Here is a 25,020-nt window from a genome sequence, read left to right as displayed (position 1 = left end):
GACGGGAAGTGCGAGGGACTGTGGGCACGGTGTGGTGCGGCCAAGATGGCGGTGGCCAAGAGGAAGCGTGACGCCCCGTCTGCGCGGCCGAAGAAGCGAGCTAAGAGGGCCTCGGGCGCCCCCGAGCCGGACGCGAAGCCAGGCGCGGACGGAGCAGGCCCGGAGGAGTACAGCATCCCGCCGCCGGTCTCCCAGGTACCTCCTAGGCGCGCAGCTCGGGGTGGAGCGGACTGGGCCGCGCCAGGCCGGGGGTCCCCGCTCCGCTCTCTGCCCGGGGCGGCGTTTACCCGTAGAAAGGGCACCTCGTCTCCGTACCCGGGCCGTGCCTTACGGAGGTATTCCGCCTCCACGGGGAAGGCGATGCTGTCTGCGGCGGGCCGCAGAGGCGTGGGTGACCCGCTACCCGTGCTGCTGCGGACGGGCTGCTGGGGGCCGACTTCTGCCTCTGCTGCTCCCGGGCTTGGGGTACCGGGGGGAACCCAGCTGCCAAGCGAGGATAGAGAGGATTCTTCATGATTTCTTTATAAGTCCGGCATAAATAAAAATAGCATGTTATTTCTATGATGATATGTGAAGAGATGTTATTCTGGTGGATGTACATAAGATGTTATCTTAATCTCAAAGATATTTTAGAGAGTTGGATAGTTCTGTTTTACACAAAAGATACTGGAAATTATGCGTGTTTCATTTAGGAATCATCCTGAGAATGCTTAAATAATTCCCTTGTAGTTTGCTTAAAAGAAAAAAAAAGTAGCATGTTGAACTCTGAGGTTTCTTGACATGCCCATCTGCAGGAAAAGCTAAATTGTGCTCTGAGACTGTAGTTCAGGTAATTTTGCAGGGAAAGAGGGGTGCCTTTTGCAAATAAGTATGTGCCTGTGGTCTTTTCAATATGTGTTTTGTATGAGTGAAAGGTTTTACGTAGGAACGTACTGAAGCAGGATGGATGGCAGTTCTTCATGTAGAAACTTATGCCCCCATGTTCTGTAGGGAACTCATCAGTTTTGCCAAAAGAATGATTCTGTGCGGGTGGGAGATAATATTTATAACAAGCTTTCTTATTGTTTTTTTTGTAATTACAGTTCAAACATTTGTTGTTGCTGTTTTGTTAGTAGTTTTAAGGCTAAAAACTTCCTTTTCCTGCTTAACTTTTGTGTCTTTTTCCTAGGGTAAATGGAAAAACAAGGAGCGAGTGCTTATTTTCTCTTCTCGTGGAATTAATTTCAGAACAAGACACCTAATGCAAGACTTAAGAACATTGATGCCTCACTCTAAAGCAGGTAGGGTTAGCATCATCCCTAACTTAGATTTTCAGAATAGTTTTAAACCAAGAACTTCTGGTAAAATGTGGTACACAACTGTTTTGATGAAACTTTTATCTTAAACAAGCACTAAACCCTTTCTGAGCCAACAAATACAGTGACTATTGTTGTATCCTAATATTCCTTGGGAAAGGACTCCTGTGCCCTCAGTCCTCTAAGTGCCCAGATACTTTTGTTGCATAACATGGCTGAAACAACTTGATGGTTATTCTTAATCTGTTCATTTATACCCAGTAGTTTTTTTTTTTTTGCAAAGGGCTGACTGTTAAAAGAACTTCTTGTGCTAAAGTGGTTTTCCAACCTTCTAACTGTTGTTCTTGTTTTCCAGATACAAAAATGGACCGTAAAGACCAGTTGTTTGTAATTAATGAGGTAATCCAGGATTTAACTAGTGCTTCTTTTTTATTTTCTCTGGAAATTCAATGTGTAAGAGAAAAGGGCAACCAAGTTGAAAGAATCTCATACTAGTTATAGGAGTTGTATAACTTCATAGATGAAAATTATTGATGTTCAAAAAATGCTCATGTTAAAACAGGAAGTTGACTTTTGATTAATAAAACAAAAACCTTTAATTAAACACAGACTTTTGTCATGAAGAAATAAAAGAGAACATGCCTTTCTATATAGGTGAAAGGTATATTGCAGTTTATACTTGAAGAAAGTAGGAAACAAGGCTGCAGCCAGGCCAAAAGGACACTGGTAGTTCTGGAACTAGAACCTAATGTCACAGCTCCTGCTCTAATGTTTATAACCTGGAGAGCTTATCAGATTGCTTGTAGATTTAGTGAAGTTATTACTCCTGGTAATAAATACGTGAGATTTTTCAACAAAACAAGTGCTTCAATTTCAGTTTGGGAATCAGTAGGTGTAATTTATTACGGCAAGACCTTTGCTTTTGAATTTATATTTCGAAGGGGGGAAGATATTAGAGATTAATGTAGAAAGTTTTTGAAAATGTCTTCAGCATTTTGTAAACAGCTAATTTGATGTATCTTGTGTAGGTGTGTGAAATGAAAAACTGCAATAAGTGCATCTTTTTTGAAGCCAAAAAGAAACAGGATCTCTATATGTGGTAAAGAAATGTTATGTTTTCTTACATTACTATATATATGGGGATGCTTCTGTTCTATCTGAAGTTTCTTACTGGAATAGTGAAGATGCATGAAATAGTCTTGCTCGGTTAAATCTGTACTAATCCTGCACTTCTGTGGGTAGTGCAAGTTTACAATGCATGACGAGCTTTTGTAGACTTTACAGAAGCATTTTACAAAATTGTTTAGAAAGCAAGTATTTATAAGTGTGTTAAAGGAACTCAATAATGCTATAAAAGCATCTGAAATTACTTTAATACAGAAATAACTCATTGGAGTATACTATAGAAATGCAGCCTACCTTCTGACTGCTGTTGACATTTTTCTTCACTCTACTACCTGTCCTCTGCAGGCTTTCAAATACACCACAGGGACCCTCAGCTAAATTCTTAGTGCAGAACGGTGAGTTGGTTGACATTGTTGTGTTTACAGTCTTGCTTTCTTGTCTGTACAGTTTTCTGTAAGTGCTAAAATGATCTTTTTAAAAAAATCGCTAGTTCACACACTGGCTGAATTGAAGATGACAGGAAACTGCCTAAGGGGCTCACGGCCCCTTTTGTCTTTTGATCCAGTAAGTATAGATTTTCTTTCATCGAGTATGGTTTAGTTTTCTTTACATGACTATTAGCTTTGTATGTAAAATTACATTTTTCCTTTGTAGACATTCGACAAGGAGCCACACTATGCCCTGCTAAAAGAATTGTTTATTCAGGTCAGTCTGTAGTTCTGCTGTCCAGTGTTTCTTTCTCATTGGAATTTTTTTTTTTTTTGTGATTTAAAAATTTCAGAATTTTTTTTTTAAGTAGTAGTTTTACACTTCTGAACTTGCAAAAAATCTCCAAAGGATTAGGGTCGTGTGCTTCAAATCACTGGGACACTTGTTCTTAAGTTTTGGGCTTTGAACTGTAACCTGTGATTGGGATCTTAGTAAATTAAAGTTAATTAAAAGTGAGCCATTCATGTTTGGCCTCTTACAATTACAGATACTTAGAAATACTGCCTTTTATTACAGATATTTAGTACACCACAGTATCACCCCAAAAGCCAGCCTTTTGTAGATCATGTTTTCACCTTCACTGTTACAGACGAGAGGATCTGGTTTCGGAATTACCAGGTTAGTGGTCTCTTTTGGCTGTTCAGGTGGTGCTTGGTGGAGTAATTTCATATCAAATGCATTAATTACAATATAAATGAGAAGAATCATTATTATCAGGATATGCCAACACCTAGTGCTTGCACAAAGTAATTTCAGTATCCTAAAACGACTTGCCTTCTCCCATGCCTCTAGAGAGCTGGTTTAAGTTCTGTGTACTTCAGCTGATACTCTGTTAGTTGCGATTCTGTGATGGCTGTCTTGGTAACAGGGAGGAGTAGCCATCCCTAAGTACTTCTTTGAACCCAAACAAAATGCTCTGTATACAGAACTGTGTGTGTACAAGTCCAGCCTGTAAGCTTCAGTGGCATTGTATCTTGGATTTAAATTCGGTTGTGTATCACTGTATGCAAGGTGCCTACAAGGTCAGATACTTTGATTCAATCCATGAGAGAGTATTCTTTATTGCAGATAATAGAAGAAGATGCATCTCTAGTAGAAATTGGGCCTCGTTTTGTCCTGAACCTCATAAAAATATTCCAAGGTAGCTTTGGAGGACCAACTCTGTATGAAAATCCCCATTACCGGTCCCCAAATATGGTAAGCAGCTTTGTCTTTGTCGTCTTTTTCATTTAGCAACTAATTTGAAGACGGGTCTTGCAAGCTGTCTGTGGAGGACAACTATGCATGCCTTTCCCTGGAACCCTTTCTAGAAAAGAGTGCCCTAACTGATCACAATTTAAGAGCGTAAATGTGTAAAAATTGAATGAATGTCACTGAAAAGATGACATTACGCTGAGGATTTTGACAATTAAGCAGAGAAATTACCGCTTGTCTCTTTAATACCTGTTTTCTTCCATTGTGCTTGTTTGAAACCTAATGTAATTTAAATTCTTATTTTTATAGCATCGACGGCTGATAAGATTGTCAGTGGCGGCTAAGTTTAGAGAGAAACAGCAAGTGAAGGAAGTACAAATGATTAAGAAAAAAGGCAGTAAGGTGCTTATTGAAGAAGATCCCACTGACGTGGTCTTTGAAACTCCAGCCGAAGAAAAGCCAGTGGAAATACAGCTTGTGAAACCAGAGTCAAAGCCAATTGTTAAAGATAAAAAGAAGCCACGCAAAATTCAGAGGAAGAAGCAAAAAAAGCTTTTCAGAACTGAAACATCAGCATAAATGTTACAAGTGAGGAAACTAAGCAGGCTCCAAAGTCATCTGTCAGTCTGGTATAGATATACCTAGCTATATTGACATGATACTGTAAATACTTCTTTCTACGGGCAAAACTAAAAGAACTTCAGTTTTAAGTAAACAAAATATCAATTTCTTTATTACGATTGAGTTTGCACTCTTATTGTCTTTGAGATGATTATGGGTTTATGAAAAACAACATGGCAGCAGGGAAGGGGGAATAAAACGCTCCAAATATTTCTGCTTTTGAGAATTTGCCTTTTACACTTGAGTACCTCTGGGAAACAACTTGCTGTAACACGTACAAAGAGTAGTACAAATAACTGAGTAGTCATTGGTGCTCATCATAACTGGAATTCATAAATCAGCTTTCCTAATCTGACAGCAGTAGAAAATCCTTTTAAAAGTTTTAACTTTATAGGAATTCTTTCTTGGGGAATGGTGGTGGGGTTTTTTTTGCCTCATGATACGTAGGCAATGCAAAGGATTATGACCTCTTAACTGCTCTTTTTTTTATTAACAGTAGAAAAGCTGCTACTTCTGCCTGTGGTAGGTCCTGTACTAATTGGGTTCTTAGGACCAGAAACATAGCTATGGGGGTGAAACAGCTTAACTTAGGATTCTAGCCCTTAATACCAAATTCATTGCAAGTTCCCTAAAGGCAAGAGGTACACACTAGCCATGACTGCGTATCAAAACCATGCACCTACAGTCACGTGAAATTGAACTGCCTGTGATTCTCTGTTACAGCAGCAGTGCTTAAAAGCAGTAATTGCATTTAACAGAATTTCACGCCTTTACACATATATACATGCAAGCAATTTTTTTTTTCTAAATACTATCCTTTTGGTTCAATTATATGTGGTGTTTAGGTCTTGTTTTTTCAAAGTAGAGTGAGTCCATGTAGCTTTTTCCATATAAAATTGGCAAATAACCTTCCACTATTGCTTAAAAATTGTTACAACTAAAAGCCTTGATTTTGTTCATGGATAATGTTTGTACTTTAGCAGCAAGTGTTATTAGCTGGGGAAAGGAGCGTACAACTGTGCTTTCACAGAAAGTGTAAAGGCATCACCCTCCAACCAGACAAAAAAAGTTCCAACTGTAATTGGACAAGCGTGTCTCTGTAGTGCTCAGCAAAAGTCTGATTGCAAGAAACTTTTCTTGACTGCTGTTAGAAAATACTTACTGACCTCTCTGGGACTGTTTCTTCATTACCTTTCTTTTAATTTGCTTTCCAGCTCCATACCTCATAACCTGGTTCTTCCACTGACTCGAGTGCTGTTTCCCCCTTTGCTTCCCTCAGCTTCCCTGTGTTTCAAGGTCTTGCTCATCCCCTGTTCCTATTTGGTTCCTGTGCTGGTTTCAGCCTCTGTTGTCTTGGTGCTGAACAATGTTTCCTTAATGTCCAACCTGAACTCGCCCTGGCACAGCTTCATCCCATTTCCTGGTGTCCTCTCCACCAGAGAGGAGATCAGCACCCCCCTGTGCCGTGCACCGTGAGGAAGGTGCAGGCTGCCTGAGGCCCCCTCAGCCTTCTCTTCTCTAAGCTGAACAAGCCAAGTGGCCTCAGCCGCTCCCCCCGAAGTCCTGCCCTCGAGGCCTTTCACCGCCTTGGTCTCCCTCCTCCGGACACACTGGAATAGTTTGATGTCCTTCGTACAGCGAGGTGCCCAAACCTGCACCCAGCACTCGAGGTGGGGCTGCACCAGTGTGTAGAGTGGGACGGTCCCCTCCTTCGCCCGGCTTGCTGTGCTGAGCTCGAGGCACCCCAGGGCACACTGGTGACTTGTATTCAACTTGCCCAAACACCAGATCTTGTCTATTCCAAAGCTCAGTTCATGGGGTGTAAAAAAGTTTAAACAGGTAACCTGAGACATGGGAGCTGTGTTGGCTGTACCTGAGCTGAGCGTTCACAGGAAATTCTGGCACAAGGCATTTGATTATTTGACATCGGGTGCCTGTGAGACCAAAATCCGGCAGTATGGGTGGGGACAGCACCCTCCCCGTGTTTCTCCTGCGGCCACCAGCCAGCCGGGTGGCACAACGCGGACCGCCAGCTCCGCTCGATCAGAGGGCGTATAGCAGGAGCCTTCCGCCATCCTTCCTCCGGCCTGCCGCCGGCGGGCCCGCCCCGCCTCCCGCCCGCCTAACTCCTCCCGGCGGAGGGCGGGGGCGGTGCCGGCCCCGGTTCCTTATGGCTGCGCCGCCGCCACCGCTGGCACCGCCTCCGTGCCCGCCCGCTGTCCTGGCCGCGCCGCCGGCCGGCCGGCGCTCCTCTCCACGCGGAGCCGTCACCCCGCCGCCATGAAGTGTCACTACGAGGTGCTGGGCGTGAAGCGCGACGCCGCCGATGAGGAACTGAAGCGGGCTTACCGCCGGCTGGCGCTGCGCTGGCACCCGGGTACGGCCGCGACGCCCGTCCTCCGCGGGCCCCGGCCCGGCCGCAGGCCTGAGGAGAGGGCCTGGCCTGCCTCGACCTCGCTTGGCCCCGCGGGCCCCTATCTGCTGGGGAAAAAAAAAAGCTCCTTTTGCTCGCAGGCGGCTGCAGTCGATGCTCCGCCGGTGGTGCCGGCGCCGTGCCGGCTGGGCCGCCCCGGGTGTGTGGCGGGGGCCTGCGGGGAGCGGGGCCGGGCGGCAGCGGCCGGGGAGCGTGTCGGTGCTTGCGGCAGCGCCCTCGGTAGCACTCGCGGCGTGGTGCTTATGTGTCGGGTTTCTGAAGTGGTTGTGGCCGGCGCTGCCGTCGTGCGTTGAGTCGTTTAAATTAAATTGTTTTACAGATAAAAACCTAGAGAACGCCGAGGAAGCAGCAGAGCAGTTCAAGTTAATTCAGGCAGCGTATGACGTTCTCAGTGACCCCCAGGAAAGAGCCTGGTAAGCAGCGTGTCTCTGGTAGCGGCCTGGAAAAGCCTTTTTTTAATTCTGTCTCAGCCAGGACTTTGGATTTACTCCTCGCTGGGCCTTGTTGCACGTCGGCACGGGCCTCTGTGGCGGGAGCAGCCGCTTCGCGTCAGGTTTTGCCGTGGTTGAGAGCCACGCAACGGGCAGCTTCCTGGGGAGGCATGGCTGTGCGCCCGCACCTTCCTGGCAACGTTTGAGGAGGTGGTGTTGACCTGAAGGGTGCTCCAGCGACATGCCAGAGCTGGCCTCTGTTTCTTCCTCCCAGAGCAGGAGGCAGCTTGCACGTTAGCATAGGTATCCCGCTGGCCACAGACCTCCCAGTCTTAGGGGAGGAGAGGCAGCAGCATCTGCAGGTGTTTAGTATGCTACTGATGGCTGCAGATGGTCAGCCTTAACGGCATACACAGTGTCCTGTTTCTGTAACAGAAAATACACACACACATCTCTTTTTAAGAGATTGCTACTTTAAATGTTCTGTGTAGCTTGGTTTTCAAATGGGCTGAAGCATCAACCAGATTATGCAGCCAAATCCACCTGTACTAAGTCTCTCCTCCTTTAAAGGAAAGTACTGTTTTTCAATTTTTATATGCTAATGTATGATTTGGGTAGGTTTTTTGTGTTTATCTAAGTATTGGATGATTTACATAACATCCTACCCGTTTCTGAAAGCTTATTGAAGCATCTTGCTCAAATTAGTTTTGGTACCTTCCTGTTAAGAAATTGCTGCTATAGATATTGCAGATAAAGTAATAGTAAATAAACTAAAGATCAATAGAGAATATTTACTGAGCCTTTTTTCTCTCTGAAGACGTTGGATATGAGAGACAAATTCCAGGCACTGGGCTATGCTATACATTGAGGTGATACATGTGCCTCGTTAGCTGTCTCTTATCAGCACTAGGGGTTGTTTTGCGTTGCTACATCCTTGATAGTGTGAATTTTTGGTAGGTACGATAATCACAGGGAGGCTCTGCTGAAAGGAGGAGTCGATGGAGACTATCAAGATGATAGTTTAGATCTGCTGCACTACTTCACTGTTAGCTGTTACTCTGGATACGGAGATGATGAAAAGGTAATGAATTAATTAATCTCTCATGAATCAATTTAAATTTCATGAAAAGTGTCAAGCATTTGCTTTGTGTTGAAAAGCTATGTGCGGAATTGTTGAGCACAGGTAGTAATAATGCTTACACAAATCTTTCTAAGGCAGAACTTATGCTGGATGTTTAGACAAGCTTTAATTTCTGCTTATTGCCCAACAATTACTTAGTCATGATTTCCAGCTACAGAGTGTGTGTATGTTATTTATGTACGTTACACAGTGAAGCATTCCAATGCTTTGCAATACCATCTGTCTATTCAGAAATATCTTTAACAAGCTAGAATGCTTGAAGCTACAGAAAAGCAATATAATAACAGTGCCTGGGGGGAAGTGTGCTTCCTATAATTGAATTCCCAGTTAGATTTTAAGACATGCAGCATAACTTCAGGTGATTAGAAAAACCTCTGCCAGAGAAAATCCTTATCTGTCTTTGGGTTACTGTAGTAAGCAACATCTTAATTTAAAAGGTAAAAAGATAGTTAGGATACTTAATAATGAATTCTGTATTTGGAACTTCCTCAAAACTTGGTCTTGTGTAACCAGAAACTTACCAGTATCTCCAGCATGGTGAAACTTCTTTTGGTTTGGATTTGAATATAGGAGCTTGATGTGTGAAAGAGGCAGAGAGATGGAGATAGAAGGAATGGGAGGGAATGGGAACTTTGTTAAACAGAAGGGTCTTACTATCTAGAGCGAGCACTTATAAGACCTTTGCCCTGACTTTGAGTTACTGTTGCAGAACTGTAATATTTCTCTAAAACACACTACTGTAGCTGTGCACTTGTACATCTATTACTGAGCCACACAAAATGAATCAGATTTTTTTTTTTTTTAATTTCAGGGATTCTTTACAGTCTATCGACAAGTTTTTGAAAAGATTGCAAAAGAAGAGATGGAATATATGACCCACGAAGATACTGAAGAATTCCCTATGTTTGGATATTCCCACAGTGACTATGATACGGTAAGAGCAAGTGTAACTCTGAATTGAAAGTAACACACTTAAGTCATCACTTTGTTCCACACTGAAATCAAAGGAAAGGCCTCTGCTGATCTCGGAGGTCAATACAAAAACAAGTATCTGCTGTCTTTTCTACTACTGTAGACTATTACTGTAAAGGAAGTGCTTTTGTTCTGATTCATAGTATTTAGGTCAATTAAGATTGATATTTCCTCTTGGACTATATTATTAGTCAGACTTTTAGTGTAAGTTGTCAGACAAACATTTCACAGGGCTAACCATCAATTATTGCAATGAAACTTACATGTAGAATCTTGACTCCTTTAGGAAAACCGCATAGTGCTTATTGTATAACACAGCCTGTAGAAAGTGGGAGATACAGTGGTTGACCTGTGATGTGAGCACCAACTATGATAGTCTTGTCATCTACAATTATTCTGTAGTAACACTTAATTTCCAAAATACTGGATACTTTTCTTTGGGAAGCTAGAAAAGAAAATGTGGGGGGAACATTTGAATTCTTGTTGTCTGGTTTTCCAACTATTTGTTGTATTCTATCAGGCTTGTAATATTTTTTTTTAAGGTTACCGGTAGTCCTTTGTTGAAATTAAATAGTAAAGTAATAGCACTTTCCCCAGTGAATAACTGCATAGTATCAATGTAGTCAAATGTTGCTCCTTGTCTGCTACTTCTCCCTGTCAATTTTAGTAGAATTGTACTTGTGTTGGGTTTGCGTGGCAAGGTTTTGGTAGCAGGGGGGCTACAGGGGTGGCTTCTGTGAGAAGCTGCTAGAAGCTTCCCCTGTGTCTGACAGAGCCAATGCCAGCCGGCTCCAAGACGGACCCGCCGCTGGCCAAGGCCAAGCCAATCAGCGCCTCTGTGATAACATATTTAAGAAAGAGAAAAACAGCTAGAGAGGGCTTTTGCAGCCAGAGAGAGGAGTGAGAAGATGTAAGAAACTCTGCAGACACCAAGGTCAGTGCAGAAGGAGGGGGAGGAGGTGCTCCAGGCGCCAGAGTGAGATTCCCCTGCAGCCCGTAGTGAAGACCATGGTGAAGCAGGCTGTCCCCCTGCAGCCCATGGAGGGAGGATGAGGGGGTGTAGAGATTCCACCTGCAGCCCGTGCAGGACCCCACACTAGAGCAGGTGGGGGCGCCTGAAGGAGGCTGTGGCCCCGTGGGAAGCCCGCGCTGGAGCAAGCTCCTGGCAGGACCTGTGGATCCGTGGAGAGAGGAGCCCTCACCAGAGCAGGTTTGCCGGCAGGACTTGTGACCCCGTGGGGGACCCACGCTGGAGCAGTTTGCTCCTGAAGGTCTGCACCCCATGGGAGAGACCCACGCTAGAGCAGTTCGTGAAGGACTGTCTCCCGTGGGAAGGACTCACGTTGGAGAGGGTCGTGAAGGACTGTCTCCCATGAGAGGGACCCCACGCTGGAGCAGGGGAACGATGAGAGGAGTCCTCCCCCTGAGGATGAAGAAGCGGCAGAAACACCGTGTGAGGAACTGACCGTAACCCCCACTCCCCGTCCCTCTGTGCCGCTGGGGGGGGCGGAGGTTGAAGCCGGGAGTGAAGTTGAGCCTGGGAAGATGGGAGGGGTGGGGGGAGGTGTTTTAAGATTTGATTTTATTTCTCATTCCTCTACTCTGTTTTGCCTAGTCATAAATTAGATGAATTCCCTCTCTAAGTTCAGTCTGTTTTGCTCGTGACGATAATTAGTGAGTGATCTCTCCCTGTCCTTATCTCGACCCACAAGCTTTTTGTTATACCTTTTCTCCCCTGTCTAGAGAAGGAGGGCAGTGATAGAGCGGCTCTGGTGGGCACCTGGCCCTTAGCCAGGGTCAACCCACCACAGTACTGTATGACTAATTATTTATGAAATTTAAATTGATATATAACTTGAAAATTACTAACTTTAATGGTAGAAAACTTGGCTGGAGTTGGAAACAAAGTTACAAATCAAAGAATTGCAGAATAGGTGTTTGAATGTCAGGTAAAATTACAGGATAGCTTAACAAATGGAAATCTTTCAGAGGGAGAGAGTATTCGGTGTCTCTGAAACTGCTAAAATCTTTTAATGGAGTTATCTTGAAACATCTTTTGGAAACTGCTTGTTTTGAGGCCATGGGATAGATAGAATTATAGAACCAAAATAGCTTTTACACTGTCAATTAATAACTGCAAAAATTGCTGGAATTGTAGCACCAGTATGCTTTGACATCTCCCTTTTTCTCACTGTTCCAGAAACAGAATGCTCACTTTTTTTTTTAAGGGATTCATAGAGATATTTCATGGGAAATAGCCACAGTTAAATGTGAAAATCATTTTCCATCTTATCTTATATTCAGACAAAAAGATTATACTGTCAGAAGATTCCAGCATTGCAGTGCCTGTTTCTTTACTTGGTGGGAGTATCGTTGGAAAAGAATTTTAGGAGGGAGCTACAAAAAGTCTACAGAGGTTTCAAACTCTGTGATGTGACTGTTCTCTGGTTCAGTCTACTGAGTTAATTAACAAGAAATTTGAGGGGCTGCTCAGTGAATGCCAGGCAGCCAGGGAAGATAGTCTTAAGTCTGTGACTTCACAAGACTTCATGGCAAGAGAAGACTTGTAGGTCAGTTAGATGCAGAAACAAAAATGATCAGCTCCAAGTATAAATAATAAGCAAAACAAAATCCACTGGGAGTTCAGCAAGAGCTGCTGTACAGTCTTCTAGAGAATGTCAGAGATGTAGTTGCTGAGAGGGAAAATCTTGGTTCTACAGCTGGTAAAGGGGAGGATGATCCCTGTCATCAGCTCATGGCCATGCATTCTTTTGCACAGACAATATCCCCTTCTGAAGCAGAAATCTGAGACAGGGAATCTAATCTCACTTAAATTACTGAATTAAATACAAATATTCATTGGTTAATATAGAGCTGAGTTTTTGTGATAGCAGAGAAAAACTGTAGTGACTTAGTTGCCAGAGGCCACAGCCTTTGCATGTAGATCATAGAATCCCAGAATGGTAGTGATTCGAAGGGACTTCTGGAGATGATCTAGTCCAATCCCCTGCTAAAACAGGATCACGTAGAGCAGGTTGCACAGGATCATGTCCAGGCGGGTTTTTAATATCTCCAGAGAAGGAGACTCCACAACCTCTCTGGGCAGCCTGTCCCAGTGCTCTGACACCCTCAGAGTGAAGAAGTTTTCCCTCAAGTTCATTTGGAACTTCCTGTGTTCCAGTTTGTGCCCATTGACTCTTGTCCTGTCACTGGGCACCACTGACAAGAATCTGGCCCCATCCTTGAGACATCCACCCTTTAGATATTTATAAGTATTGATCAGATCCCCTCTCGGTCTTTTCCAGACTAAACAGCCCCAGCTCTCTCAGCCTTCCCTCATACAAGAGATGCTCCAGTCCCCTCACCATCTTCATTGCCCTCCTCTGGACTCTCTCCAGTAATTCCTTGCCTTTCTTGAACGGGGGAGCCCAGAACTGGACACAGCACTCCAGATGTGGCCTCACCAGGGCAGAGTAGAGGGGGAGGAGAACCTCCCTTGACCTGCTGGCCACTCTTCTGAATGCACCTCAGGTACCATTGGCCTTCTTGGCCACCAGGGCGCACTGCTGGCTCATGTAAGATAGACCATTAGAAATTAGCATTGAGATGTTAATAGTTGTAGTCCATGTGAATACCAATAGTAGAGGGAGGAAAAGAGGAGCTACTAGAAGAAGAGATATAAAACTGTTAGGTTAAATCCTTCTGTGAGGTATTCCAAAATATTATAAACAGTAGTGCATGTAGGAATAAGTAGTAAATGCAGCCGAATGGGACAAGTAGTGCAAGAAAGGAGTTTATGCAGATCTTATTAACTTTCTGCATTTTGTATATTCAGGAAATAATTACTTGGAGAGAAATAGAGAATAAAACAAAAGAAGATTATTATGCCATTTTATTAATCCAGCATTTACTTGTGAATAGTAGAAGGAAGGAGAATAAGGAAAGATCATTTACTGTTTCTTGTAATATGAGAGCTAGAAGGTATCATTTTAACCTGCAGTCATACCATTTGCCAACAAAATAGGAGTAAGTGCCTCTTCACGTAGTCCCTTGTTAAACTGTGCAAGTCACAGCTCAATGATACTGGATATGCCAACAATTTACATGGATTAATAAAATAAATATTAAATTAATGAAAGAAAAATCCATCAAGGACTATTAATTTCTCTCTTGCTTTGGAAGCAGAGAGCATGTGCTGGGAAGAAGTAGCGTTATGTACATGCGTTTTCTTTATTGTTCTTTTTATGCTGGTTGTTGGCTGCTGTTGGAAATGTATGGCTCACCTTTGGTGTAATTTATTATGGTGGTTCTTGGGCAATATGCACATATACCTGCTTGTGGACAGAATATGTGATTCCGATTGTGCTTTTCTGTTTGACAGGAAAAGTACAGCAACGCCAAGTAACTGGGTACTAGCATCAGCACAATACAATCCTGCAAGGGGCTATTTTTTAAAAGTTGCAGTTTGGAATAGTTTAGACAAGGTTGTTGATTTGGCATGGTTTGAAGTTACAAGGATGGTATTAGAGGTTTCTCTAAACCTTCATGTGGTTTCTTTGTACTCTAGGAAAAACTGTGGCCTGTGTAGAAGACACAAAACTGCTGTAAAAATCCTCAATTGGTATGGGTTTTGTCCCCTCTCTAAACAAGTGACTTGTTTAATTTATTTTTTTTCTTACAGGTAGTCCACCCTTTCTATGCATATTGGCAGAGTTTCTGTACTCAGAAGAACTTTGCTTGGAAAGAAGAATATGACACGCGACAAGCCTCAAACCGCTGGGAGAAACGAGCTATGGAAAAAGAGAACAAGAAAACGAGAGATAAAGCAAGGAAAGAAAGGAATGAACTGGTCCGTCAGCTAGTAGCATTTATTCGTAAAAGGGATAAAAGAGTACAGGCTCATAGAAAACTGGTAGAAGAACAAAATGCAGAAAAAACTAGGAAAGCAGAAGAATTTCGGAGGCAGCAGAAGCTCAAACAAGCCAAGTATGTAAACGTGAAACTAATTTTTTTTTTAAACATGGAGAAACTATCCATGAGGATACCATATAGAGTTAGGTTCTAATAGTAGCTCCACTTGCTCTTTTAAACATTGTTGAAAATTTCATGTATTAATTTTGGTCTCAAGTCTGAGCTTTTTAAAACTGGAGTACTGACATGTACTGACATGTAGAGATCTAAGATAACGAGAGAATAGTTACCTATGTGCTGCAGGTAGCAGAGAGTCCAGTGTGCTTTTAATTATCTGTGGAAGTAAGATTTAATAGTTATCCCTGTTCCTTTAAAGAAAAAGAATGTATGCTGGGGAATGAGGGAGAACAGGACTGTGACAACCTGGACTTAGATCAGCTTCATCTATCTTGGAACTGTACCTGCTAAAAAAAAAAGTGTGGAAAAATGAACTTAGTTTTGATTTTCTTTTAACTTTGCAGAAAGGACCCTTTCATTGGACTAACACATTTTTTTGATACTTTTATTTTTTTCCCAAAATTAAATAGAAGAGGCGATCTCCTGGGTGTAAGCACAATTTATTCTTCCAACTGGAAGAGCTTTTTGCCTGAAAATGGGAGGAAGGAGCTTAAATACTTAATAAGACTGCACTTGCAAAATAATTATATTTAAAATTATATAATTAAAATTATATAATAATATGTATGAAATATATATTAAAAATTCTGCATAATGTATTTATACACCTTTTTTTTTTTTTCCTTTAAGCATGAATGAGCCTGAGGTAGTATGCATTAACTGACAAATAGCTTGGTAATTCTGAGTCCAGGAGCGGCCAGCTGGAGGAAAATTCAGCTGTACTGTGGTGCACTGTTTGATAACTTGGGCCACGCTTGGATTTGGAAAACTGAGCTGGTACATTCTCATAGTGCAGAGTGAAGGAGTAATGTGCTGTGGTTTTTGTGGTCCTGTACTGTTTGTGGGTTTTGATCTTGAAGCAGGTAAAAGCAGCTGCACTGCTTTGAGGATTGAGTTGACTTTCCTGCTGTCAGTTTGATATTGACCATGCTGCATAACAATTCCTGCCTGAAATTCAAGCAGGATCCACCTGAGTTAATACCTCTTTACTTGCAATGTGGATGTGCCCACTGACATCATAAATTAACTGCTCAGACTTCCAGGTGGTACTCCAGCAGGTTGTGCTGGAGCATGTCTAGAGAAGGGCAACGAAGCTGGTCAAGGTGTTGTCCCAAAAGTGGGATCATTTACCTGGTGTGCAGTATGCCAGTACACACACAGAGCAGAGGTATTTTATTTATTTCATGTCTGCGCAGAAATGGGTGCTAGGTGGTAATTCCACAAAGCTAGCACACCACACACAGAATCTGCCACATATTTATCTTGTTACAGGATTAGAAAAACCCACCTAAATTTACGCTAATTGGTTATTAATCACTGCATCATCTACTATTGGTCAAGCATCTTTAAATTAGCAGGCATGCTCCTTGAGGGTTTGGGTAGTGTAGTCCCTTAATGGGGTAGGTGGTGGTAAACCTGCCCCCTCCCCGCCACCTTTCCCATCCCCTGGTTACTGGCGATTCTTGTTGACTTTAGGCCTCTCTGGCAATTGCCCAGCTCTCAGCACTTTCTAGGGCAGGATGTTTCCTCTTTATCAGTTTTCCAGCTCTCCTTCAATGTTACTCTTTAGCAAAGCATGCTTTTTATTAGTCTTTCGGCTCTTCTTCAAAGGTATAGTTGCCAGCAAAGCAAGTAGTGCATTTAACCCTAAATTAAACAGTGTCTAAGCACTAACCCAAAAACATTTCTGTCCCTGTAAAGTGGAAAATTCTACTTTATGGATATCAAAGGGACTGGAGCACAAGTCTGATGAGGAGCGGCTGAGGGAACTGGGGTTGGTTAGCCTGGAGAAAAGGAGGCTGAGGGGAGACCTTATTGTTCTCTGCAACTACCTCAAAGGAGGTTGTAGTGAGGTGGGTGTTGGTCTCTTCTCCCAAGTAACAAGCAAAAGGACAAGGGGAAATGGTCTCAACTTGTGCCAGGGGAGGTTTAGATTAGATATTAGGAAAAATTTCTTCACCGAAAGAGTGGTCAGGCATTGGAACAGGCTGCCCAGAGAGTTGGTGGAGTCACCATCCCTGGAGGTTTTCAAAAACCGTGTAGATGTGGCACTTCAGGACATGGTTTAGTAGACTTGGTGGTGTTGGGTTGACAGTTGATGATTCTGTGATTCTATGAACAATTGTTTACTCCATCATGATGTGTTCAGGACTTTCCTCCTAAAATACCAGAGCGGAACAAGTTATCTTTTAAATAATACTGTTTCTGTAATTCCCATCTCATAAACACAATGTAGAAGTTACTGTATTGTTCTACTTAAAGGCTTGCTGAGCATTATAAAGAGCAGAGCTGGATAACGATGTCAGATCTGGAGAGAGAATTGCAAGAGATGGAGGCACAATATGAAAAGGAATTTGGAGATGGATCAGATGATGAAGATGAATTAGAAGAACAGGTTACAAAAGGCATTGAAGGTATGGGGTGTAGGGGAGTGATCTATGGTGAGTCATTGCAGCCTGAGTGTTGGCTCACTGCACTTAATGCCCCAGATTCACAGTTCTGATTGTAGTATGACCCTGCCTCCAGCTGAGGCATGCCAGACTGCAGTCTGGCCCTCTCTGGTGTTCTCCATTGAACACGAAAAGAGAACAAGCTACAGCTGTTAATTTATGTTAATGTATGATTTGGTGAAATGGTCTTGATTAGTCTGTGTGTCAGTAATACTAAAGAAGTTCAATGTCAGTGTTGTGACCATTTGCTGGGGCTTTAAGAGCAGCTTACTCAAAAATCGCTCATCTGACTTTGTCTCTCTGATCCCCACTGATCTCTTCAGACAAACTGAATGATGAGACTGAAGAAGCTGAATTTGTTGATGGTCTGTACTGCCCTGCTTGTGACAAATTGTTAAAAACTGAGAAAGCGTAAGTGCTTGTGTTTGGGGATGCAGGGGTGGGGGTGTTGGGTTTTACCTTTTAAAAAAATGTATTTTAAAGACTCTTTAACTTCACATAAGGGTCAGTGTCGTCTTTCCAGTAGAGACATTGTCAGGGCAGAATATTCCATACTTAGTAGTGATGGATAATGGGCCTGTTATTAATTTATATGTAAATGTAATGATGTTTGCTCAGAGCTACCTGCAGTAACAATCTGCTGGTCTTCACAGCATGAAAAATCATGAAAAATCAAAGAAGCATCGAGAGATGGTAGCACTGTTACGACAGCAACTGGAAGAAGAAGAAGGGAAATTTCCTGTGTCTCTGGATGACACCAATGGAACACATACCAAAGAGGAGGAAGAAACAGAAGACATGCCCAAACAGAAGTACTGTAAATTGGTTTTAATTTTATCATGACTAATGATTTAATAAGTCTTGGAGGCCCTCAGAGGGAGCTTCTGATGATTTATAGTTGTGTTGGAACTCACAGTATTGTGCAATTTAAAATATTTCTTAGCATCAGAGTTCCAGTAAAATGCATGCATTAGTATGACTGGATTCAAATGTTGTAGCATAATAGTCTCATATTGTGTCTGCCTCTTAAAGTTACATATTAAGGAAAAGTAGTGATTGTTATTTTTCAAACAGGTGAACTTGCACAGGGCCAGTGTTTATTGATTCAGTACTTTTCTGATATTTTTTGTCAGTTGCATGCTGGCATACAGAAAATGAGTGTGCTTAAAAACAGAATTGATGAAGTAGGTTGCACAACTTCATTTTTTGAATGGCCAAAGCATAATACCAACTATCTCCCTACTGTGGTCAAATTCAGTCTGAGCAGAATGTTTTACTAAGTGCAATGGGTAGTTTAGGAGAACTGTTTTCATTTCAGACATGAGTAATTTTCTATTTGTGGCGGCTGTCTCCTTAATGTTATGTTAAAATGATAAGCAAAAAGATAATTTGGTACCTTTTAAGAAATTGTACTTGTTTGTCTTTTTTTCTTTGGAAAAGAGGTCATTTTAAATTCTTATCTTTACAGACTCTCAAAGAAGCAGAGGAAGAAACAGAAAACAATGATGGTATGTAGTCATATAACGATATTCAGGGAACTTTACAACCCAGTTTTGTTATCTCCTAACTTAACTTTTTTGTCCTGAAAAGTAAGAGAGAACTTGAAATTCTACAGAACTTGAAGACTGTTTCCAGATATTTTTAGTTCTTCTTTGCAAAATAGTTTTTATTACACTTTTTATGATCATATTTTATGATAATAATCTCATAGACCTCACTTTGTTCTGTTTGTGTAGATCCTAATAGATGTCATGCTGGCTTTATAAAGGCCACAGTCTTTAAGGAAAAGAGACGAAAGGAAAACAGACGAAACAGGCAGATGGAGAGAGTGCAAGGAATTGATCAGAAAGACCAACAATGGCCTTAGTGCATTAGCAGCTCAATCGTTTGGTGGTCATTTTCTGCTTTGGTTGCTAGAGTTGCTATAATGTATTGTTTGTAAATCTCTAATTTAGCGGGGGTGGGGGTGGGGGGGAAGTACTACATTATTGGCATCCTACCACCACTGGTTGTTGGAACCAACACATCCATTCCACCTTTCACTTGAATTGTAAACACGAGTAACATCAATCTTGTACTCCAGGATCTGAGTCTCTGTATGATACGACAGATTAGTGCTGACAGCGGGGTGAAATTCAAGAACTGCCAAGCTATTTCAGGCTTAAGTGGCAGGAGAGCAAACTCTTCTGCTTTCCTCAAACTTGATCCTTTTCGATTCTTACCTCTTTTCTACTTACTACTTCGGTCCTGGCCTTGTCCCAGTGAGCTATCTGTACCAGGTCCTGCCTCTTCCATCCTTTCCCAAGATGGTCTTGTGTCATCCCCCAACCTAACCCCTTCAGTCTCCTGTGTCATGTTCACCTTCTCTGCCCTCTCCCACACCATCGTTATGTATTATCCTGAAGAAACTTCCCTGAGATTTTAAAGCAACTGATTTTTTTCTTGCTCCTCTTTTGGCTGGTATTGCATAGTCCAAGTCAGTATTGGCTTGACCTTCTTGTTTCCATGCAGGCCATCAGGCTCCTGTTCAACCCTTGCCTCCTTTGCTTGAAACCAGAAGATCTCGTTCTCACTGTATAGGTTGCATATGGGCACCTCGTCTCCCATCTGTTTGGTCATGAGGTCTTCTGCAGCCCAGACAGTGGGTGCCATGCTCATGTAGCATGAGCTTGAATCTTGTGCAGTGGGTTTCTTCTGGAAACACAACTTCCATCCTCCACTGAGCTTTACTGAGTGCAGGGAATCACTATGGGTTTTGTTTTGGTTTGTTTTCCTGAAGGTAGATTAGCCAAGTTTTTTCAGGCAGCTAAAACTCTGCAGAAGATAACTAGAGGTGACAGAGTTGGGTTAATGTAGTGTGAGGTCAAATTCATCATCCTGCTTTTGGGAGCTATTTTGCTTCAGGCATGCTCAGGGGTTGATCTTTTGCCAGACTGCAGGTGTTGAGTCTACTTTGTCTTCTAATGCGTGGAAAAGGCTGCCAGTGTTTCTGATGTTAGGGAGGGAAAATACAGTGTGTCTAGCTTCAGTCAGCTCAGTTATTTTGGCTTAAGTGTTCTAATGCAGGTGTCTGGCACAGAAAACTTTTTAGTCTAAATAATAAACAGTTTGCAAAGTTATAAGCAAAGCTACTATCTTATAATGTGAAATGGTAGCCTGAACAGAATGAGCCCTGTGTATAATTAAAAGCTACCTTCATTCTCTTCCATAGTTCTAGAGGCTGTTTTATTGGTGTTTCTTCCCTTCATCACAGGTGGCCTCATCTTTCAAAACAGGAGAACTAAGGTTTTATCTGTTATAATCTCACTGAAATCACACAGTAAAATTAAGAGAGTCCATGGCTTTCTGTTCTCCCCACCCACTCATGTTTGAGGTAAATGAGGTATCATACTATAAATGTAATCACTAATGAACTTAAAGTAGTTAACTTGAACTTCTTCTGTTTGGACAGACTTATGAGAACTCTCTTGATAACAGTGCTGATGAAGAAACAGTTAAACAAAAGGAGGTGCCCTGCATGGACAAGGATGGTGGCTCAGCAGAGGAGTTGGGAAATGATGGCCAAAGATGTGCTGCGTCAGATGACGCAAGCACTACAGAAGACCTTGGCGAAGTGATTGAAGCAAAAAGGTGTGCTGATGTCCAATATTGCAGTCACTGTCAGGTTTGATGTTGTCAGACAAGTCTAGATTTACTCACCAGTGTGAACTGGGGGCTACTCCACTAAATTCAAGTTGAATAAATGTGTTACTAAACAAGGAGTGTTAGGATCTACTTTGGAAATGGCGTTTGACTGGAGATCCTTGCCGTGTCACTTAGCAGTAGCTGATTCATCATCGAGCTGAATTCTGAGGTCAACAATTGATGGTATAAATGAAGTTGCTTTATTTTTTGCTGGAAGCACTTGCATTGTGTTCTGTGAAGGAAGAATGGGGGGAAGCAGCAGAGGTATTGATTGAAAATTATCAGAGGTTCTTAAATGCTTTGTTGAACATTCCTGTGCACTGATCTTGGTTTCTCTTTGTCTATCAGCAGTACTAAGCCCAAAGGGAAAAAAGCCAAGGATGCAAAAAAGTCTGCTAAGGCATCTTCAGACCACCCATCAACGGTATGTCAAATTCCTTAAGCTATTTAAAAGCTGGTGGTCATATTAGTACAAACAAGATTGGTTGGTTGATCACCTCCAGTCTACTGTTTCAGTTTTTTTGCTTACTTTTTAATAATAGAGGTATTTAATAATACAGGTATTTCTATCCCAGTGTGGTGGGTTGACCCTGGCTGAGGGCCAGGTGCCCACCAGAGCCACTCTATCACTGCCCTCCTTCTCTAGACAGGGGAGAAAAGGTATAACAAAAAGCTTGTGGGTCGAGATAAGGACAGGGAGAGATCACTCACTAATTATCGTCACGAGCAAAACAGACCGAACTTAGAGAGGGAATTCATCTAATTTATGACTAGGCAAAACAGAGTAGAGGAATGAGAAATAAAATCAAATCTTAAAACACCTCCCCCCACCCCTCCCATCTTCCCAGGCTCAACTTCACTCCCGGCTTCAACCTCCGCCCCCCCCAGCGGCACAGAGGGACGGGGAGTGGGGGTTACGGTCAGTTCCTCACACGGTGTTTCTGCCGCTTCTTCATCCTCAGGGGGAGGACTCCTCTCATCGTTCCCCTGCTCCAGCGTGGGGTCCCTCTCACGGGAGACAGTCCTTCACGACCCTCTCCAACGTGAGTCCTTCCCACGGGAGACAGTCCTTCACGAACTGCTCTAGCGTGGGTCTCTCCCATGGGGTGCAGACCTTCAGGAGCAAACTGCTCCAGCGTGGGTCCCCCACGGGGTCACAAGTCCTGCCAGCAAACCTGCTCCGGCCTGGGCTCCTCTCTCCACGGATCCACAGGTCCTGCCAGGAGCTTGCTCCAGCGTGGGCTTCCCACGGGGTCACAGCCTCCTTCAGGCGCCCCCACCTGCTCTGGCGTGGGGTCCTGCACGGGCTGCAGGTGGAATCTCTACACCCCCTCATCCTCCCTCCATGGGCTGCAGGGGGACAGCCTGCTTCACCATGGTCTTCACCATGGGCTGCAGGGGGATCTTGCTCCGGCACCTGGAGCACCTCCTCCCCCTCCTTCTGCACTGACCTTGGTGTCTGCAGATGTTCTTACATCTTCTCACTCCTCTCTCTGGCTGCAAAAGCCCTCTCTAGCTGTTTTTTTCTCTTTCTTAAATATGTTATCACAGAGGCGCTGATGGGCTTGGCCTTGGCCAGCAGCGGGTCCGTCTTGGAGCCGGCTGGCATTGGCTCTATCAGACACAGGGGAAGGTTCTAGCAGCTTCTCACAGAAGCCACCCCTGTAGCCCCCCCGCTACCAAAACCTTGCCACGCAAAAACAACACACCCAGTGATTTCATTAGAAGCTAGGAAGCTGGAACATAGCTCTTCTTCTCACAGAGAAGAGTAGGACTAAATTTCAGTCCTAAGAGTTGTTAAAGCTCTGTGTCCAAGGCAGTTCAAACCAAATAAATTAAACAACTGAAGGCAGAGCTGTTGTCATCAGGCAGGTGACAGGCAGTATCATTTGTATCTTTCCCAATATTGATGCTTCTCAGAAGGAAAAAAATCTTGTAATAACTACAGCTAAGACATACTAAATTCACACAATGTCAGAGCCCAAAGAATTATGTATATAGTCTTGTTCAGTCAGGTGAGATCACAAGTATTCTTCATCCAGAATTAGATTTGCAAGGCTTCTGTTCTTGTATTTGGTTCCACTTAGTACTCCTTAAAATTTGAAGAAGTTGTATTTGATTTTTTTAAAAAAATTGTTAATCAGTAATGGAATATCTGTGATAGAAACAAGCAGCTTATTCACATTTAATTGTCTAAGAGAAACTGCATACAACAAATTGGTGTATCATATTTATTAGATATTCCATACGAATGTGAAGTATTTTTGGTTTTTCCTCATTGTAGAATGAAGTTCCCATCCACTGTGTAACCTGCAACTGTGCGTTCCCATCCCGAAATAAACTATTTGAACACCTAAAAGCCACGGGACATGCAAAAGCAACACAAGCCCCAGCAGTAAATGGAGCTGTAAACACCAGAAACAAAAAAGAGAAACGTAAAAACAGATAGAACTTTGTTACAGTGACAGTCTTCAGAATGGTACGTGAAAACTCTCCTAAAACTCAGAGGTGCACGTTGGCTGTGTTCAGAGTTAAACAGAGGCGGCAAGTCTTTATCTTGGGGAAAAAGGAAGATGCAGCAAAAGGAATGTTTTTGTCTTGTGAAGGAACCTGTGCTTTCTTCAGGTCTGATCAACCTTTCTTCAGTGGCTGGATTTTACCTATTATTTCAGCAGCTTTTACATTGGTGGTGGTGAAACTAATTCAAAGCTACTCAGCTTGTGTTCCTGTAGAAACTTGCAACGGTAAAGTACCCAGAGGAAATAATAAATTATGTTAACTCTTCTGTTGCTGCTTTTCTTTTGAGAGGGCTTAGCTGAGGCGGAGTGTAGCCAATAGAAGGGCCTGTGCTTCTTTGATCATTTATCAAAGAGGAAATACCACTGAGACATGGAAAAACACAGGCTTTTCTTCTGCATCCCCAGGGGCCCTTTCGGATTACTTAATTATATTAAATAGCAGGCAGAAGGGAAGGAGTAAGATGACAAAACTGGTCAGTTTTGACAATTCCTGCTGGTTTTGTACATCTACCTGCATGTCAGGTGTCGGAAAAAAAGTCTGTCTTGTGGAACAGCCTTGCTTGAATAACTGGATGAATGAGTGACACGAAATTAATTTCTTCTGATTTCCAATGAAAAACAACATAGGAGTTGGTATTGCACCTCTGTTTAAATGCATCATCTACCTGATCTTGAGTAGCACTTTAAAAAAAAAAAAAAGTGGGATAAGAAACACTCGATTTTGGAGTGGAAGGGGATTTTACACAGGAGTTGTCAGTGCAGCTGGAGAAGGCAGTGCTCAGCAGGGGCTGTGGTATGTTGTTTAGGAAACCTCTGGAGTGCAATTTTGCAGAAGCACTGATCTTGCATTATTTAAGTCCCTCTGAAGTTTCAACTCATCACACAAAATGGCAGAATTCTCTCCTTCCCCCACAAGCTGATATGGTACCTTAATTGGGTCAAGGAATAATTCAAATGTTAAAATTTGAATGAAAGTAAAATGATGATTGTACAGTTCGTGATGACTGTCCACAATGTCTTTTTTTTTTTTTTTTGTTGGAAACTGAAGGAATGAACTAAAAATTTTTGAAAAGTAATGTAAGAAGGAAACATGGTATCTTATTTCACCAGCCAGGGTTTGTATCTGCTAAATGGCTTAGGGGTGTATTGTGCAATCCCAAAAGCTGCAGGAGGAAAGGAAAAGCATATTTTGGAGAGGATGATGACTGGATTAGAGCCCCATGATAACAATTTCTGTAATTAGAAACTTTTTAACTTTGTGCAAACCTTTTTTTTTTTTTTTATGCTCTACTACTGCATATCCTTGTAGTAAGGGTAAAGAATTTTAACTCTTGTTTGAAACCTCCAGTTATGTTCTGCTCAGGGTGGTTCTCGACCAGAGACTGACTATGTTAATGTAAGTGAAATATCGCAGACTGAACCCTGCATTTATTACTTTTTGATTTATTTTTTTCTCCTTATTTAAATAAAAACAAATACTTTATCATTTGTGTGTTTTACAAATGCTTGTATGTATTGGATATAAATGGCAAGGTTTTGGTAGTGGTGGTGTGGGCAGCAGCAGCGCTGACGGCTGT

At 42.6% G+C, this 25,020-nt stretch overlaps 2 protein-coding genes across 3 annotated transcripts; both read left to right on the top strand.

Annotated features, from left to right (window-relative positions):
* Window position 1: 1 nt before the first annotated feature.
* Window positions 2-4,840, top strand: BRIX1 (biogenesis of ribosomes BRX1). Its single transcript, XM_075740027.1, has 10 exons — window positions 2-195; window positions 1,169-1,280; window positions 1,651-1,694; window positions 2,324-2,394; window positions 2,766-2,815; window positions 2,911-2,984; window positions 3,075-3,125; window positions 3,426-3,527; window positions 3,978-4,106; window positions 4,413-4,840. The coding sequence occupies exons 1-10, from the start codon at window positions 46-48 to the stop codon at window positions 4,680-4,682; spliced, it is 1,053 nt and encodes a 350-aa protein (XP_075596142.1). The 5' UTR covers window positions 2-45; the 3' UTR covers window positions 4,683-4,840.
* A 2,043-nt stretch (window positions 4,841-6,883) lies between these two features.
* Window positions 6,884-23,709, top strand: DNAJC21 (DnaJ heat shock protein family (Hsp40) member C21). 2 transcript variants are annotated; one of them, XM_075740714.1, is made up of 12 exons: window positions 6,884-7,101; window positions 7,478-7,571; window positions 8,547-8,670; window positions 9,542-9,664; window positions 14,384-14,688; window positions 17,053-17,204; window positions 17,564-17,651; window positions 17,894-18,052; window positions 18,709-18,748; window positions 20,692-20,870; window positions 21,276-21,348; window positions 23,209-23,709. In XM_075740714.1, exons 1-12 carry the CDS (start codon window positions 7,005-7,007, stop codon window positions 23,371-23,373), a joined length of 1,599 nt encoding a protein of 532 aa, XP_075596829.1. In that variant the 5' UTR covers window positions 6,884-7,004; the 3' UTR covers window positions 23,374-23,709. The 2 variants fall into 2 exon arrangements, with proteins under 2 accessions (XP_075596829.1, XP_075596828.1); XM_075740713.1 differs by having other exon boundaries at window positions 21,273-21,348.
* The last annotated feature ends 1,311 nt before the right edge of the window (window positions 23,710-25,020 follow it).

The sequence above is a fragment of the Balearica regulorum genome, chromosome Z (assembly GCF_011004875.1).
Source record: "Balearica regulorum gibbericeps isolate bBalReg1 chromosome Z, bBalReg1.pri, whole genome shotgun sequence".
Lineage (NCBI taxonomy): Eukaryota > Metazoa > Chordata > Aves > Gruiformes > Gruidae > Balearica > Balearica regulorum.
Note: the sequence above shows the minus strand (reverse complement) of the source record. Positions and strands in the feature narration are given on the sequence as shown.